The sequence below is a fragment of the Corvus brachyrhynchos genome, unplaced genomic scaffold, assembly GCF_000691975.1.
Source record: "Corvus brachyrhynchos isolate BGI_N302 unplaced genomic scaffold, ASM69197v1 scaffold105, whole genome shotgun sequence".
NCBI classification, from domain to species: Eukaryota; Metazoa; Chordata; class Aves; order Passeriformes; family Corvidae; genus Corvus; species Corvus brachyrhynchos.
Window position 1 is genome coordinate 4,159,504 of NW_008238452.1, and position 18,696 is coordinate 4,178,199.

The following is an 18,696-nucleotide window of genomic DNA, read 5'->3' on the forward strand; positions in this document are numbered from 1 at the left end:
CAGCAGAATTCCAGAGTGCAGAGAAAACAGTGTTCAGTTGATGGTGACAGCACTGAGATGTTTTTTAAGATTTTCAGTCTCTTTTCTCCTGTCAAACTCTTGCAGTGTAGAGAAAACCTTCTGTAGTCATTCTTACAAGAGATTATCTCCTTTTTCTGGTGTCTGTAAGAATTTTTTTCATTGAGGGGCACTGTTATGTTTAGACTTAGCTTATGTCAGTTATGTAGTAGTATATGAATTCCACAGTTCTCCTGGATCACTCCAGACATGATGGAGAGTGGGTCCATGCAGAATATTTTTTCTCTGCTGGCACAATGAGCAGAGCTTTTAGTTTACCACTTGGGAGTTGTAGAAGTCACAACCGGTGTCAGTGCAGGAAGGAAAAGAACCTTCTGCTAGAAGACACTATTGTTTGGGGACACTTCTAGAATTCCTTTCTGCTTTGTGTTACCTAGAGGCAAGGGAAGGTGGACAGGATTGTTGTGTGTTGCCTGTTAAACAAAGCTATGACCAGACACTCCCTGTCACCTTCCTTACCTCTGAAAGTGACTCATTAACGTCCTTCTAAGTTGAAGGACTAAGTGTATTCCTGTGTTACATATCTGTTTGTGTCTATAAATACTTGTCATAAGTTTTATAACTTTGTACTTTTACAATCTTTTTGCTGTTCAATGTAGTATGAACATGTTTTACCTAAGCTAGGAACCGTCTTGCATAGGCATCTTAAATGATAATAAAATAATTATGTTTATGGTGGCTTTGTCTTGAAATAAAATAGCTTAGTGGGTTACTAAAATGAATCTCTAAAGGTAAGGAAAAGACAAACTCAATTAAATGCCCTGTGACTTTTTAAAGCAGATGTGAAAAGGGAAGGAAAATATGTCTGGTAGGTGACCTATAGCTTGTTTTGTAATTTGCATTTTAGACAAGATTGGAATTCATGATCTGGTGCTCATACAATTTCCCTGGTTTTTTTCAGTGAAAGACCATTAATGATATATTATTTTATGTAGTAGGATGCTTTCTAAATAGACAAAAATGGGAAATGGTGATTTTAACTTAAGTTTGAGTTTTTATTGTTTCTGCACTACCTCCTGTATTGATTTCTAGATGAAATGAACTGTTCAGTTGCCAAGCGAGTTGTTCTCAGTTGTGAATTGTGGTCTTCATGTGGGATTGGTGGTGTATGGTAACATCTATTTGAAGGGTTTTTTTCTTTATTGTTCTGGTTTTCTTAATTTACATTCCACCAGTAACTGGTTTGTTGGACACCCACAGAGAACTGCTGATATGGAGCACTTTGAAGATGGGATACAAATGTAAAAATCCTATGTCAGTCAAATGACCTGTGAAAAGTCACAGGCTTAGTGGAAATATTTAGGTTCTTTCTTAGCACTTCCTCTTTAAGATGTTGGTGGTATTTTGTTTCTGTTTCAGGAAATTCTAGGAAGAAGCTGATGTGTTCAGTGTGCAATAAGAAATGTTCCTCAGCAGCAAATCTCCAGGAGCATCGAAAGGTCAGTAAGATGAAGGCTGACTCACAGCAGGCTCTGACTTCCCTGAGATGTGAGGCTCTGCTGCTTAGGTCACTTGAAAGCTGCTGCAGAGCAAGCCTTTGGGTGATCTCTTTCATGGTTACAAAGCCAACCTGTTCCGGTGTGGGTATTTATTTTTGTAATCACACTTGCTTAAACCAAGTATCTCCCTAAAGTTTTCATGCATCTCTCACCAAATGCAAATACGTTTGTGCACTCCAGCATTAAGTCAGAGTTGCCTGCTGTTCTTCAGCATTCTTAAGCACTAAGCTAAATCTAAAGTGTGTTATGTAATCATAGCATACATATAGACCATAAAATAGGTCATGAGCTTTCAGTTTTTGTACAAAACACAACAATTTCCTTACTGCTTTTTGACATACCACTTAGGGGAGTTATTTCTATTGTAGTTATGCAGCAGTAAGAAAAAAATTCTTCCTCAACCCCAAATTTTTAATGTCTTTTTGTTTATGGACATAATCTTTTATAACCAGAACAGGAGGGGTTAACAGTTGGAAAAGCATCTACTGGAAATAAGGGTGTTCCTGTAGAAATACAGATGGACCATGAATATGAGATTCTGAATCCATTATACCCAAAGGAAGTCCCTGCAAGATTAATTTGATAAACCACTGAAACCCAGGAGAATCTGTTTTTGCAAAAAGATACATTGTACTGTTTATCAGATTAACTGTAAGTCTTTAATAATGCCCTGGTTGTAACCTGAATCCGTTGAGGATATAAGTGATATCAATTAAAATATGTTGTTGCAAAGGAAATGGTGGGCCCCCTCCTTTTTAATTTGTTTTTCTCCTTGCTTGTGTTAGTATGTCCTGCATTTCTTGTCTAATAGGGCTGTCCTTTGTTACCATGGTGTGCCTTGCCCCACGTGTCGTTACAAGTTTTACACATTGGCACAGGTTTTACACATCAGGCCTTGAAAATGCAAAATATCCTGGTTAGTGTGCCCATTTTATTAAATGCTTGTTCTATTTCAGTAGTTGTAATTTTGTGCAGACACTGTGACACACTAACAAGCTTCTCAAATATCACTGATTGTGTCTCACCTTGAGAATCACCATGAGGATTTTGTGCATAAAACTTTGTTTACTCTTCTTGATTGGCTTTTCTTTTAAAATATCCAGAAAATGGGTATTCCAGATTTACACACTTATATCAGATAGTGAAGGAGGTTGCACATAGTAGTACTCATGCTGTTTGTTTGCTTGAATTGATTTCTTTCTGTAGGAAGTGTGGCAGGATCATCAGCATTGCCAAAAATATATGTACAGGCAACAAAACCACTAAGAAAATAATAGGTGAAACCAGGAGAAAAAGATGAATTTTCCCCCTATCCATTTCAATGTAAGGAAACAAAAGTAGAGAATAAAATGATGAAGTATAACAGAAAACAAGCCCAAACAACAGAAAGAAAGAAGTCTGACAAGCACAGAGAAAGGAGGTAAAGAGGGTGGCTCTAGGGAGATGGACATTTGTTTGCTTTCTGAAGACATGGGCATTCATGTCATCTTTAATTTGAACTCATTTTTAGCTTTGTGTGTCTTGTGCACTGCTTGTGCCTTAACTGGCTAAAGATAAGCCCTTCCTTAGGCATGCACAATTAAACCTTGCTGTTGTCATCCAGACTGCTGCTTGTACCATGCTAGTTTTTGGTGACATGCCTTGGTTGTTTGGGGTTTTTTAAAATTTTATCTCAGTAAATTCAAGGAAACGTAGGGCTGTGTATATCCACCAGTTTTTTGTCTTATCCTCCAGCTGTACTGTTACTACCTTTTATCTTATATTTATAGGAGTCCATGATTTGGGCTGCTAAGTGGTGTAATAACATAAAAAAATTAAATTCCCAGCAACATATCTCAAGAAATACTGTGCATGAGCCTACAGAAGACAGGGTAATAGAATGAAAAAGACTGTTGGAAGATTTCCTTTCTGCAAGTTTGTGATGTCTCCCGGTAGAACAAACAAAACACCATCTGAACTGGATTCTGATACTGAATTCTGGAGTTTGAGTAAAATGCAAAGTTAAATCACTTAATAATGATAATAATGAGGAGACAAGCAAGGAGAGTGTTCATCTTCACTGATGCAGATTCTGCTAAATGATTCCTTTTAATAAAAGTATCTCATGTTTTGGATTTTAATTGTTCACAGGAACTTAAATTTCAAAGTGAGCCAGGTGCATGTGAGTAGCACAGGCTGCCAGGCCTCTCCACTGATGCTCTACTGGTCTGTAGTGGAAAGGGAAGAAACATTCAAACAAATCCCAGGGTTGCTGGTTTCTTTTCCCAGTCAGAGTTGATAGTGCTGCGCTTCCAGTGTTTGTAGGTAGACTCTCTGTCTGTACAGCTGTGGGCTGAGCTCCTGACTCTTATTGTAAGCATGTGTTTTCATGGTAAAGCAGCTCATTCTTCTTTCAAGAAAGAAGATTAAGGACACCTTTGAGTGTAGGACAGGAAGGCTTTTTTGACTTTGGGAATGCAGGTTTTGTGGGTTACTGGTAGGACTCTTTTGTGCTGGTGCCTCTCTGGATTTCTTACCAGATTTCTCACATGAATCTCTACAGTTCCATTCAGCTGTAATTCTGTCTGCTGGAGACAAGGGACCAAACCAAGGTAGATCCTACTTTGGTCAGAATTCGAGAATGCGTATAAAAAACCCCTTGCTTCTTTCTGAACTTTTTAAACTTTGTAGAGCTGGACTTCCTGCAAAATTGTTGTGAGTAGAATCACACTTAAAAATCCTCTCTGCTTCTCAACCCCCGGCCCTCTTTTTTTACCTGCCAGTGCCTAGCATCTCTTTTGGGTTAATTTCTGACCGCGTTGTTCAAAACTGAAGAGTGTTTTATTCTACTGGGCAATCTTTATTGTTTTTTTGCCAGAAGTTTCTCTCAACTGCCTCCTCTTTTTCCAGCATTTAGTCCTAGATGCCATTATGTGGTGTGATGTTGAAAATCCTGCATTTGTAGTTTGAGACAGTGCTGCCCCTCTACTGTCTGGCCTCTAGTAGCTTTTAAGAGAAACAGTCCTGCAAGAGTTTGATAGTACTTGTTTTTTAAAATTCTGACAGAAGCTATGAAGTGGTTTGTTTGTTATTTTTATATGTGTCTTACTGACAAGAAGAAAATGTTCTGAAAAGTTACTCTGCATTTGGTTTTTTAATACTTTCCTAACAACGGTATTTTAAATGGATCTGGTAGTTAGAAACAGGTTATACAAACTTGCAGTATAGGTGTAATGATAATTTTTTGTTTGCAGTTATAAATTTTTATTTTTTGGGAGGTAGTCTTTTTCAGCAAGAGACAAGCAAGGGGGAAATCACAGAATATTAATGAGTATTAGTATAGCTACTGGCTAGTAAATAGCTACATTCTACTAGGGAATTTCTGTATATGTAAGATGTATGGTCTTGTTTCACACACACATTTAATTATCATAAAACACTCATTTTGCAGGTCCATGAGATCTTTGAGTGTCAAGAATGTGACAAGAAATTCATTTCGGCGAACCAGCTGAAGCGCCATATGATAACTCATTCAGGTAATGTACAGAAATGACACAGAGCTGTATGTGTGTGGATATGTATTTAATATGTATTGAATTTTACCTGAATTAGTTGCTTATGGAAGGCCTGATGAAATCTGTATTGTCCTGAGCTGGGCAGGCCAATCTCAGGTTCCAAGGAAACTATCCAAGCCAGCCTTTCCAAGCCTTCCAAAAATCCAAGTGAAGTGGTGTAGTCTTCTTTGTATTGCTGCTTTGTCAAGCTGTTTTGTCGTGCTAGCTGGGGTGGATGAGGTCAGTAAGCTGGGATGAGGTAAAAGATTGCTGCATGGCTTAGAGAGGAGGTGAAAAACCAGTGGTTGAGGTTTTATGCTGAGGAGAAGAGGCTGGGAGCTGTCAGTGATCTGTGATACACACTGAGTGCTTTCCTGTTTATCTGTATATGTGTTAGTGGGCTTATAGCTTCTGGTTAGAGGAGAGCAGCTCATGGTCCACCCCATCCACAGACCACCCACAAATGTTCCCTTGTGCCAGCACAATACCACTGTGAGCAGGGACTGTCCCGTCTGTAGGTTTGGGAGTGTGGCACAAGTTGGCTCTGCCAGGATTTCTGGTTACTGCAATCCAGCGTTTTCTGTGTCCTTCACCAGTGATTAGAAACATCAAGCAACACATTTGAAACACAAACATTGTTCTGTCAAATGCATTAGCATTTAAACAAATGCAGGTTTTTACAGCTGCACAGGCTTAGAATTGAACTATTTTCTTGGTATCAGTCCACGGCAAAAGCTCGTTTCTTGCAACATAATCTGTATCTCAGAGGCTCCTGGCTTTTTGGATGAGCATTTGTGCAGTTAAGTTGCAGTCACCAGTTGAAGCATAAAGGCTTTTTGCATAGGAACTTTTGGTTTTGGAAGCTAATATGTATATTGTTAATTAAGTTTTAAAACATTTAAACTGTCATGCCTTCTTTAACATTTGTAATCTGGAAACACAGTTTTCCTCTTTGAAGTCATTCTCTTTTGATTTAAGCTAATTAATCAGAGTTGAGTTTAGCAATGAGTATTGCAAAGAATGTGCCAATTTCTTGAGATACACCATGGCTCATCTTTTGTGGAGTGACTTAACTGTCTAACATAAAGGGCATTAGATGTCTTTCTAATTGGTTTAATCTTAATTGGGTTGACTTAATTGCAGAAATCTCTTTGAGGAGATGACTGTCTCTGCCTTTCATCTTCTCCCCCTGTATAAACAGGAGATTAAATGTCCCCCACTCATTTTCTGCAGAAAAACGCCCCTACACCTGCGAGGTTTGCAATAAGTCCTTCAAACGACTTGATCAAGTGACTGCACACAAAATAATACACAGTGAAGATAAACCTTATAAATGCAAGCTTTGTGGAAAGGGATTTGCCCACAGAAATGTTTACAAGAATCACAAGAAGGTAAAGCACTCTGCTGTTGTTGTTTACAGGTCTGCCAGCCTCAGATTTGCAGATTTTTTTTTTTCTTTTAAGTGGTTCATTGTTAAGCTCTGCCATGCTTATAAACATGGGATTAAAGTACTGGAGAATGTAGTTTTAGTGTTCTTTGTTATATCCAAGATCTCGAAAGGCTGAATCAATTCTAGTAAACAAAATAGTTAAATAAGCAGAAGTAGATCACAGTTGCTTGGTTAAAAGCATCAAATAAATCCCATTTTGACTTTTTTGTTCTGTTTTATTTTTTGCTTTGTTTGGTGGTGGTTTTTTGTTTTTTTTTTAAGTACTAGGTTACCAAGTTAATGTTACTGATTTAAAGATGTCTCCAAATATCTTTTTTAAAAGTGTAATTGAATAAAACTATGTGTAGTACTCTTGCAGTCATTGTTGGACTTAGCAGCAGATGCTTCCAAACGACACTAAATTTGAACTTGGTGCAGTGTTCACACATTAAAACAATGTGAGAAGAAACATTACCTGAAAAACAGGCTCACAAAGGGATATTCTGCCTGTGTTGATTGAACCTCAAATCTGTTGGCCTAATTTCTGTAATGCCTGTCATTAGTTCTAACCTGGGCTTATGTTTCTAATGGCAAGACTCTATCCAGGACTGCTGTTTCAGAATTACAAGGCTGTGGAAAGAAAAAAAAAAAAAGAAAAAAAACCCCAACCCTGATACAGCCATACCTCCAAGTCTTTCGCAGTGTGGCTCATGTTATATTCCATCTGGGAATTTGGCACAGGATCTTTGCACCATCTCTTGCACTTGCAGCCATAAATCATGTAAGAGCAATAATAATGCCTCTCACAGGATGAAATGGTGATGACTGTCTAAAACGAGAAGGCATGCAGCAGCCTGCTGAAGGACAAGATTAGCTGCCCTACATTATATTTTATGTTTTAGACTTACAGAAAATTGGACAGGACCTTGCAGATAGATTGGATATATTCTGAGAAAAATGTATAAAATGTTATCTAGAAAGATAGCTCTATATGTTAAGTGAATACTTCTTACATGTTTCCTGATGTTAACTTGCCACTGATGACTGGTAGGGAGTTTGGGTTGAAAATGGACTTCAGGATTAAGTATGAAGGAGTAAACACTTTGACCCAATTCTGTGTTTAAAGCAGCAGCACCACTAGCATGGTGCGAGGATTAGAGCCTCCACTAAATGGGAAAAATACTAAAATTTAGACAGCTTTAGTGGGTATCTAATTTTGACAGAATTCCTTAAAGCATGTTGGAATGCTGGTTTCCTGGACTTGTTTGCACCTAGGGCTGGCTGTAAATCCACTCTCTTCTATATTGAGAGAAACTTATTCCTATGTTTTGCATAAAGATTACCCAAACAGCTGTGACTGTTCACCTATCCACGTGTAGGTCTCTAAATTCACTTGCTGAGTGAAGAGGTGAACAGGAGAGACAGGAGACTGACATGGATAGCCTGAATTGCTTTTGTGGACACACCGCTCTCCATTGAGGAAACAACAGGAGGGAGACGTAGCAGACAGCAGAGGGGAGTCTGGATGTGTCTGCACAGAAGCCAATTGTGCCGCACAACTGAAGGATGTGATGGTTTTGGATGCCAAAATAGTTTTGAGTACCTTGATTTTGGGAAGGCTATGCCTCGGGAAAGAGGACAATGGTTCTCCTGCTTGTTCACGGGAATGTTGTTCCAGGAGCAGTGCAAATGTAAAAGTCTATTGTGTATCGTACTTCTATGTATTTCTTCAGCTTGGGTTTTTAATGATTTTTAGCTATATGTTTCCTGTAGGATGTCCCCCTAGGTTTATTTTCGTTTGGAGGAAGAGAAGTTGAACTCTAAATAATTTCAGGGTGCTTTTCTGAGTTCCAGGATTAGGTTACTGAAATAGTAGCAGGGAGCATAGATATCTGCAGTAGGAATGATGGGTACAGGAGTTAAAAAAACACTTCATTCAACAGATGCCTTTAAGTTTGATAGCAACATGCTTAAAAAACCTTTGGATTTTATAGAAGGCTTGCATCCTTTTTACATTTAAGAGAATACAAATACATTTTGTGCCTTTGGGTTCTTGGTTTGTGTTTTAGATGGAAACTTGTTGCTGTTGTTTCTGTAATTCCTGTTTTTTTAACCTGATTTCATGTTGGAAGTCTCAAAATAAAAATGGCTCCCACAACGTGTTTTTAAACATCCTTCAGATGTGGGTGTCTGTTGGGTCATTTCAAAAGTGCAGAAGGAGATCAGTTCCTCACATTTCACAGGATTTCACTGGGACATGCAGCGGAGTTGCCAAGAGTGTATCTGCTCTGTTCAATGGAGCATTGGGATGTGAACCTTAACTGAGCACTGATGTTCTTAGAGCTGCAGATCTGAGGCAGGAACTGGGGTACCTCTCTGATCTGCTGCTCCTGCAAACAGGTGCTGCAATGCTCTGTGGAGGTGCATGTGCAAGCTGGATTTGCCACTTGCTTGGAGATGTCAAGGCTAGGAAGTGTTCTGGGATATGGAACCAGCTCAGATGTTCTCAGTGAGAGCTCAGACTGTGACTGAATGGTCGTGTGAAGAATACAATTCCATTTTTGTGACAAGGCAAGAGAGTTGTATCTGAAATGAAGAGGCAAATGTAGCAAAGGGATTGTGCTACGGATAAGAGCAGTCACTTTTCATGCAGGGTAGATTGGATGAGGGTGCATGATCTGAGCCATGTAATGCAGATTACTTCCATACAGGAGATGTTTCTGCTCCATCTGGTCCTTTGTTGCAATGTATAGCGGATGAGTTCAGAGAACAAAGTATGAGGACATGACAGCTGAAATAGGTCATCAGACGCAGGATTTTAAAGGGTTTATGGCTAATCCAGGGTTGTTTGGTCCTGGGGAGCATAATGATTTGAAACGATTGTATTCCATCAGTTTATCTGTTGGGAATAAGTAGCCTTGGGCTGGGCTTAAGCCTCCACAGATGCTGTGGTAGGAAATGCTGCCATGAAATGCTCCATAAGAGCCCACTCTCAGTTGTTGGGATGATCTGTGTACCCTTGCATGTGGGTGTGCCTGGTTAGGCGATTTTCTTCGTAAGGAAGTTAAGATGTGCAGATGAATCTGTGTCTTCTGATCAAAAGATGAGGAGAGCTATGAAGGAGATGCTGAGGAGGAGTTCTGTACAAATCACTGTGCTCTTCAAAACTGTCACTCACGTGGCGAGTGTTCCAAACCAGGGCGTTTTTTAAATAAGCAGCATGAATTTTGCGCTCGTGAAAGGTGCCAGGTTGACAGCTCAGGAGACTGAACCCTTCTATTTATCCACAGAACAGGTACAGCACAGACAGCAGCACTGCGAGCTTCCCCACAGTGTCTCGTCAATGTGTCCCAACCCTGTTCTGGAGGAACCCCCAGTTGAGGTGAGAAGGCAGTTCAGTCTCTTCATGTCCTGTCAATCCTTGGCCTCACTGCCAGGGGGGCTGAGCAGTGTGTCAGCTAATGCCAGCTGTGTTGGGAACCTGTAGAGTCTGGGCTTGAACATGAGAGATATTCCACACCTCTGATGGTCCTCCAGCAGTCTTTTTGCTTGCGGTGACATAGGCTGAGGTAAAGGAATTATTTTGAACCCAAGGCCTCCCTACACCATTGCAGTACACTCAGGTTTTGGTACTGTGCATATGTGAGAGGGCATCGGTGTTAAAATCAAACTGGGTTCAAGGCCCTCAGCCAACCTGTCAATAATTATGCTGTCTCCCCACAGTGCCCTTTTCCCCCACGGTTGAAGGGGTAGAATAACAGTTGTGTGGATTCTGGATAGCAGAAATAGATTATATAAATACCTGCTGTGCTAATATTTGCCCTTAGTCTACTAAATTAACTCATTTACCTAATTTCCTGCATATTATAAAACACCATCCATCCCCTTTTCCTCTGGGTGCTCCAGCTTCTAATAAGGTCCTTGTGAGCTAATAAAGTATTTGGATGCTGATGCTTTAAAAACCTGCTTTCCTTTGCAAAAATAGTAGGAAATTGGGTAGATAGTAAATAAATCAGTACAACTTATTATCTACAGTGGGACAGCTGTTAATAACACTAGGAAACAGGGAAAGTGCTTTGGAATTTACGAAAGTAAAATAAAGCTGGATGTTTCCCAAACTCCAAAAAAGAAATTTGCTTCAACAACTCTGTGGTCTGGGAGATTCATCTGAGCTTAGCCTTTTATTTTATTCATAGCTTTGAGGCTGTTTTTCAGCTACAATGAATTTTTCTACCGCCAACAAAAATCTCGGTACTGTTGCTTCCATGGCTTTGTTTTTTTCTGGTGATTTTTGTCTTTTGGTATTTTTTTTTAAGAAAAGAAGCTATATATAAAAGTAATCTCATGGTTTGAGGAATTTTCTTTGCCAAATTTTAGGTACTGTTTTGAAAATCAGATTGGTTTTACCTTAAAACTTAAAAAAAAGAGGGTTGTGTGTGTTCAACTTTAAAGCATTTATTCATATAAGTATTAATGTAAGGCCAGTGTTAGTACAGCTGAAGCAATACAGCTGAGCTTGTAGTTTTTTTCTGTGGTTGTTCTGTATTTCTGTTTCTGTTTACATGCACACCTCGTGACACTTGTGAGGATGGGGAAGGCGCAGTTACTCAGTAGCTGCTGTGCTGGCTTTCAGGATCCTGGATAATGGCAGAATGATTATTTTAATTCTTCATCCCCTGATGTTTCCAATTCTGATGTCCCTTTCTGAGTCCAGTCTAGAAAATTTGCTGTAGTTACTGCAATGACAGCTGATTGATTTCCATGAGCCTTTCCTCTGACATGTTCTCTTTCATCCACAGACCCATTCTGAAGAGAGACCGTTCCAGTGTGAGGAATGCAAAGCCTTGTTCCGAACCCCCTTCTCTCTACAAAGACATCTGTTAATCCATAACAGTAAGCGCAAAGTCAGGGAGGAAAAATGGCTTCCTGGTTTCTCACATTGGGCTGAGAAAAACAAATATGTGGCACCTTGCTCCAATATACAACTTGCTGTGTTAAATTGGTAATAAGAATCAACTCTATATGCAGGGAGTTAAAAAATTCAGAGCCAGGTTCAAAGCTTGCCTTCAGATGCACTTAAATGCAAATCCAAATACGCTGTAGAAAATCCAGCAATGATTTGAGGTCTGATGGCAAGAGATTTATTTCTGCATTAAGTGTGATACTGTTACCTCCATTTTAAGAAACAGAGATAAGTCGGTGACTTGCTCAGCTTTTGTAGGCAGTCCGGTTTAGAGCTTGACACTGAGATTGTCTCTCCTGTGCCAGGCCAGGCTCGTGTTTCCTGCTCCTGGCATAGAACTAGAGCTGCTCAGAGAAGTGCTGTATCCATTTTCCCTCATGAGTATCTTTTCTTGGCATTCTGTCCTTTTTTTTTAGTTGACTGTGTTACGATTTTCTTTTTGGTGGAATTTTCTCCATCTCTAGTATTTGCAGACCCCTAGATTAGCATTCAACCCTCTGAACATCAGGAGTTTAGATTTTAGAAAATACTGATGATGTAAAATCTTCGTACCTCAGAAGGCAGTACTTTGATTTGGGGAATATTCACACTGGCATAACTAAGAAAATCATGATCCTTTTTATAATCCTGCATAACAGTGTTTCTGTTAGATGAATTATTGGATTGGCATGTTTAGTTTGTTCTTCTACAACTGTCTTTCAAAGCTTCTGCAAATTTTATAAAGCATTGGATGCTGTAAATTTTTTCCCAATGTTAAATGTTCAAAATGATAAGGGAAAAGGTTAAAAACCTGTTCAGTAATGTGTATTCTAACGAACAAGGATTTGCAGAATATCCAAAATCCATAATTCACAATATGCAGAATTGTAGGTTTTGCTGAAGGTCTCTCTAAAAACATACACTTGGACTTTTTTTTCCAAAGAGGATGAGCTGTTTTTCTCTTTGTTAGGTGAGAGGACCTTCAAGTGTGATCATTGTGATGCCACTTTCAAAAGAAAGGACACACTGAATGTTCATATTCAAGTAGTACACGATGGACATAAGAAATACAAGTGTGACCTGTGTGACAAAGCTTTTGTGACGCCCTCAGTCCTGAAGAGCCATAAGAAAGTGAGTAGAATCAACTGATGGTTTCTTGTGTGCCCTCAAGGTTGTGATTCAGCGTAGAATCCCCAGCTGCTTCTGCATTTCTGGTTTTCAGTAGAAAGCTTACCCTGAAATGCTCATTGCAGTAGTGGTGTTCTTGGTGGCAAGCACTATCTATAGCAAGTGCTTATGTTAAATCCAGTGCTCCAGCATCAGGTGTGTGGCAGGGTGGGACTTGCTGTACTGCTCTTAACACACTCCTTTCCACCAATCTCTGCAAAGGAATTGGGGTAAACTTTAGGAGGAAGCTTGCTCACTAGTTTGGCCTGAGGCTCGATTGATGTTACAGGGAAGAAATGCAAAGAAAATAATTGAATCAAGAGCAAATCAGCTGAGAAAAGTCAGTTTAGGTGTTGCCACCTAATTCAGATTGTGAGAATTCGTTTAAAAAGTCATGCATGTATTGCTTGCCATGTAGTACATGCTTCATGGGTGTGTGTAAAATTGGAATTGCTTTTGCTTTGTGCTACTGTCAGACTACGACTGGCTGTGTTTGTGAGCCTTGTAGTCGTCATGTATTGCTCCCAGAAATCCCTTTGGTATTTGGGTCTTTGGAATGAATTAATAGCTGTGTGTCTGGTATATCCCAATATTGCTGGTAGAGATACAAATGATTTCCAAATAACTGTATCCTAATCAGGTGAAGTTTAACATTCATATCTTTAATGTTAGGGAATGAAAACAGTGCAAGTCCATCCAGTATTGAAACGAGATCTCATTTACTCTTCCTTCAGCTACAGCATAATGTGTACTATGTGAGATAGGTTTTTTATGATGTAATGAAGAAATTTGTAATGAAGAATCATTTCAGTGTCTTTCATAAAAATAAGAAGTAATGTCCCTATCTGAAGAGGGTCGTGTGCTAGCTCGAAACCGAAATAGTCACCTGTACAAATAACTGAATGTGTTATCTTTGCTATCTCATTTAAATTAACATTCTTAAATGAGATAATCAGAAATTCTCCACTAAAAGAACAGTCACAGTTACAAGGAAAAGGAGTTCAATAGACTGATAAATCTTCAGTTCAGAACTGGGTGTTGAAAGTACAGTGTGAAAAATGACGGCGACCTTGTGTGTAATTGATTTCAGGGTGATCTTTCTGTTGACCACAGAGGTTGGATGGGAGAGTTTGTGATTTTTTTTTTTCCCATTTTGAAATAATTCTTTTTATTATCAGCGAGACCTTCTCGCCCTAAAAGCCTGATTTCAAAAGACAAGCTGGTGATAGCTACAGTGTTCGTTTTGTGATCAATTCTCTAACACATAGAGCTAATTAGAATCTTTGCCTGGTGTGATGGTAAAATATGTAATAGAGGTAATAGCAGTCAATGTCAATACAATTAAATATTCCATATTTCACTTTTTTATTTAATGCTGAACAGTCATTCTTGTCTTTCCCCACCCCATGTAGACTCACACAGGGGAAAAAGAGAAGATTTGCCCATATTGTGGACAGAAGTTCGCAAGCAATGGAACGCTGAGAGTTCATATTCGAAGCCATACAGGTATTTATTATAATAGATAAGACTTTCTAAATATGTTACAAGGTATCTCTGTGTCCACAGTTTATCTATCTAAAACCAGGCAAATTTACAGGTGGGCCTAACACAGTATCTTTGTCAGCCATTTCACCTGCTCAGTGTGTAAAAGCTGTTGTCACGTTTCATTTTGCAAGTTTATGTTTTCATTCACGTAAGTGGCATCAGGCAGCTGAAAGAGGTTTCTGTGTGATACTTTGTTTCCAACATAAAACTGTGTAGATTTGCCTGTGGCATCAGAGCGTGAGTTAACAAATAGCCTTCCTATGACATTTTCTTCACTTAGCATAACCAAGTCTGTCTTGCAGGGAGATGACAGTAATTTCTGTGTGCTGCTGATGTTACCCATCAGTTTGTGTGGTGCAGAAAGCCTCAGTTTTTCAAGCTCATAGTGCAGATGGCTCTTGGGAAAATGCTCTGGAGATGTCCAAGTAAAAATGCTTTTCACACATGTGCTGCCACCAGTTACATTTCAGCTCTCTCAAGTAGGCTTCCCTAAATTTAAGAGGGGCTAAGGTGAGTTTTGTAAAACCACACACCAGGGACCTCTACCCTTGAGTTTAGAGCCCTGCAAAATTTGTAACCTCTGTTATAGGAGACTGTGACATTTTGTACTTACTTGAGGGAGAAGGACGCTGAAGATTTCTAGTACCTTTGTAAGTGAAATGCAGGGGGGGAAACTGCCTTGCCAGGAGATGATACAGGTTGGAATTACAGGAATATGGATTGTGGAAACAATTTATGAATGAATAATGCTGCAGAAGGGAAACTTTGAAGGCCTCTTTTTTTACCCAAGAAGCTAGAAGCAGTCATTTTATAGTTACTAACTCGGGAAAAATGCCTTGCTAAATTCATTTATAGTGACCTGTGATAAATAAACTCTGGTCCTTTCCTCTTCCAGTCTTGCTGCTATTACAGTGTCAATTACATTTTTGGTGGTTTGCATCCTTCACTGTGAGAATGAAGCAAAATAGGTTTTCATAGTAGTTTTTGTAATTCTTTTATTGTTCCTGATCATTTCTTGATTATCCTGATGAAGAATGGGGGGGAAGTTGCTGCTAAGCTGTGACTTGTGGTTTAAAAATAATATTTTTAAGTTACATGGCAAAATGCCTTATGTAAGGCTGAGTGAGAAAATGCTGCATTTGGATTCATGTTGTAATTCTGGAGAGATGGTTTTGTTTGGTGCTGTACCTGAAGGCTTCAGCCATGTTGTTCTTGGTCTTAACACAAGCTCACTGATCACAAGAGGAAATTGTTATCCAGAGTTCAGTGAGCCTGAGGAAACAGAGCTTTCTGAGGAATAACTTGCATCGTTCCCAAGGAACGTAAGCAGAGCTGATGAAGGAAATCCAGATCATCTGCAAACAGGGTAAAAAAAGGTTGAGCACTCAAATTTCCTACAATGTGAAAATCCTCGACCACTTTTCAGGGAATTTCTGAGCAGTAAGAAATTTTCAGTTCATCAAATAGTGGAACCACAAACTTATTTTACTCAGAGATGGATGTTTGGTTTCTTAATGTCGCAGTGACTAATACTTCATGTTATTGGTGTCTGTTAAATTCTTTGGGTTTGAATTAATAATTTCAGAACTGTGCCATCCTTTTTTACTTTGGTCAGACTTCAGAGTATCACTTTTCATTGTGAGCTGGAAGTGAAACAAGCAGCCGATGTCTGTTTTCAGGAGATGATTCATCCTTCTGAATAAGCCTTGAGCTGGGGCTAAGCTTTTGGTGCGACTAAGCAGTCCACAAGAAGTGTAAATATTGCAAAACCCTTCTTGTCTTAGTGTGATTATAGATGATGAGGCTTGAGGTCTGTGTCCAGACATTTGCATTATCCCATTTTCTGTGTGTGGTCAGCTAGACTTTGTTTTATGAGCTACTTTGTGTAAGAGGTTTTGTTCTGTATTTACAAAATAAATTGAGGTAGAGGTTTTTTTAAAGAGAGTTGTGCATCACTTTTTGTCATTCTTGTATTTATGAAGTTGTTCTTTACAAAAGGTGAGGTTCTAGGCTACCTTTCTGGTTCTGCTTTGGAATTATATTTTTGATATGCTTATTAATCCATATGCAAAACCAGAAGCTCAGGTTTTGTCTTTTATTTAGTATGCAGCATGTGCTCTTGAATATTGCTGCTCACAGACATGCATGCTTCCTGGATAAGCAATTTTCTTCCCTCTTCTATCTTCAAATAAGACTCTGTAAATGAGCCCAAACAGTACTTGGCATTTTGCAGCAACTGAGCTGGTTTGGGGTGAGTGAACATGTCTGCATGTGCATGTATAGAGGGAAGGGGGTGATGTTTGCCTCTGAACCTGGAGTATTGCTCTGTAATTCATCATCTGGGTTTCAGCCTTGGCATGACAGAGACAGCGCTCTGCAGGTCAGCTGAAACACTAGAGCACATTCTCCCTCTCCTGTATCCTGTTGGTTTATGACTTCTTGGGGTCACAGGGAGCTGGGGTTAATTCAGCAAAAGAATCCTTTGACTGTGATATAAATTCCTTGGCTTGTTCATAAATTGTAAAAGAAATCCTATGGTCTGCTCCATGGTCTTGAAAACCAGGGGCCGGGAGGTTAATTGCTTCCCTGAAGTTTTAAGCAACTTCCAGTGTTAACAGTTTCTGGCTGAAGTTTGTGCAGCTTCTCAGTTGCCTTATGCATAGCTATTTAAATGTGTTAATTGCTGTGGGGTGTGTGTGTATGGATCTGTGTGCGCCTCTGTGATCTGCCTATAAACACACACACACATTTTATCTGTCTGCTTTTTATACTGTTGCTTTCCCAATTATTTGTGTTCTAATCCCTTCCACCCTTGGGATGTAGCACATCAAGTTGTGCAACAGTGAAAGTTGTTCTGAAGCAGTTTATATTTGCAGGTAAATTTCTTTTAGAGTTAGGAGAATTAAGGGGCTTACTGGAATTCTGTCCCTTCTATGCTGTCCTTTCCCTAAAAAAAAAATTCCCTACTCTTACTTAGGGATGGATGAGGAACAACTAATGACCATAAATGTCTTACGGAAAATGACATGCAAATATAGCTTAAAATATAACCTTATTTTGCTTTTGCCGTCACAGTTAGTCCAAGTCCTGATAAGAAGCCAGTAAGATAACTTTACATCTGTCTTAAGTGTTCTCTGAAAAGATGAATTTTTCAATTCTGTGTCATTTGAAAGCCAGGACTTACTGTGTGCAAAAAGCAGCTTTGTTTTTTAAGCACAAGTTAAGAAGGTTCTTTGCAAATTTACTTCCATATACATGAGTAAAAGTAAAAGATAATACCAAGAGATTACATTAAAACAGCAAAAAGCTTTTGAACAACAGACTTCTATATCCTTTGTGCCAACACAGTTAATCCTACCTTTTCAACTTCCATAAGTAAAAACTGCTTTATAAGCTTTCAAAAACATATAACTTTTGGTGCTGGTTGCCTTCTTGAAATGTCTCCTGCACTGAGAGCCTGATGTTATGCACCTAATTTTGCCATTGTAGTCCCATATCTACCACTTAACTGAGATTTTGAGCATATTTAAAATCATATTTAAGTCCCAACTATATAAAAGTCTAAGTTAAAATTCTGCACTTCTAAGACAAAATTCCTGAGTAAGCAAAATATTAGTGGTGGAGTTATAATAATAAAAATCTTTGGTTTTTAACATAGTTCAGTCATATCTGAACAGAGAAGACTTCAAAGTAGTTGAAGGAAGTAATGAGTTCAAGTACAGTATAACTTCTAATTTATTGTGGTGTAGAATATGTCTAAACAAGCAACTGTTTGTTCATGTACATAATAATGTACAGCCAGGATCCTCATGCCAGCAGATTTTCTTCTAAATCACCTTACAAGTAATTTATGTTTTCTTACATAGGAGAAAAGATAAAAGGCAAGCTTGAAGGAACTTCCTCTCATATGCCAATGAAGTATGTGGAGGAATGTATCTGTATCTAGTCAGTGAACAGCTTGCAGATGTCTACAGATAGGTTCTTTCTATTCAATAACTTATAAATGATCCCTCTTTTATCTAACCAATTTAAAAAGGAGCTTGCAGAAGGCCTCAGAGGTAAGGATTCTGCATTTCTAAACTTTTCAGTTTATACATCATTGTCCTGTTCGTCTCCAGACAACAGTTAAATCTTTAAAAATACCTGTGAAGTTTCATGCAGCTGTCAGCTTCTTGTTGTCTGTACCCATGAATGAGGAAATGTTCTTTTGAGGGGTAGATTGTTTGAATGAGAAATTTTAAGATCAAATGAGCTATTGATTGATTAATGCATGTTCTTGAAAAGACTCGGTTTGCCATTAGGTTCACTGAAGTAATAGATGTTACATTTTCCACTCAGAGAAATCAGATTGTTTAATTCCAGTGATAGCTGCAAAGAATGCAACTGGTTTATTCTTTAAAGTTGTGTCTGTTTTTTATTTATTACTAAAATCTTGACATCTCTGTAGAACTGATGAGAATCTATAAGTAATAATGGTAGTCCATGCTTTACTCCATGGATGCA

The 18,696-nt window shown here is 38.8% G+C and overlaps 1 protein-coding gene across 5 annotated transcripts in view; it reads left to right on the top strand.

Annotated features, from left to right (window-relative positions):
* Window positions 1-18,696, top strand: part of PRDM5 (PR/SET domain 5) — an 83,678-nt gene that overhangs the window by 19,712 nt on the left and 45,270 nt on the right. For 4 of the 5 annotated variants that reach the window (XR_001862822.1, XR_001862823.1, XR_001862824.1 and 1 more), the window contains exons 8-13: window positions 1,438-1,517; window positions 5,008-5,092; window positions 6,344-6,501; window positions 11,339-11,432; window positions 12,452-12,612; window positions 14,061-14,154. Coding sequence is in view for 2 of the 5 variants with exons in the window: in XM_008635741.2 (XP_008633963.1) it covers window positions 1,438-1,517; window positions 5,008-5,092; window positions 6,344-6,501; window positions 11,339-11,432; window positions 12,452-12,612; window positions 14,061-14,154 (672 nt within the window). In the remaining 3 variants the exon portion in view is untranslated. Of the gene's footprint in view, window positions 1-1,437; window positions 1,518-5,007; window positions 5,093-6,343; window positions 6,502-9,829; window positions 9,922-11,338; window positions 11,433-12,451; window positions 12,613-14,060; window positions 14,155-18,696 lie in introns of all 5 variants that reach the window. The other variant, XM_017736937.1, reaches the window with a different exon arrangement.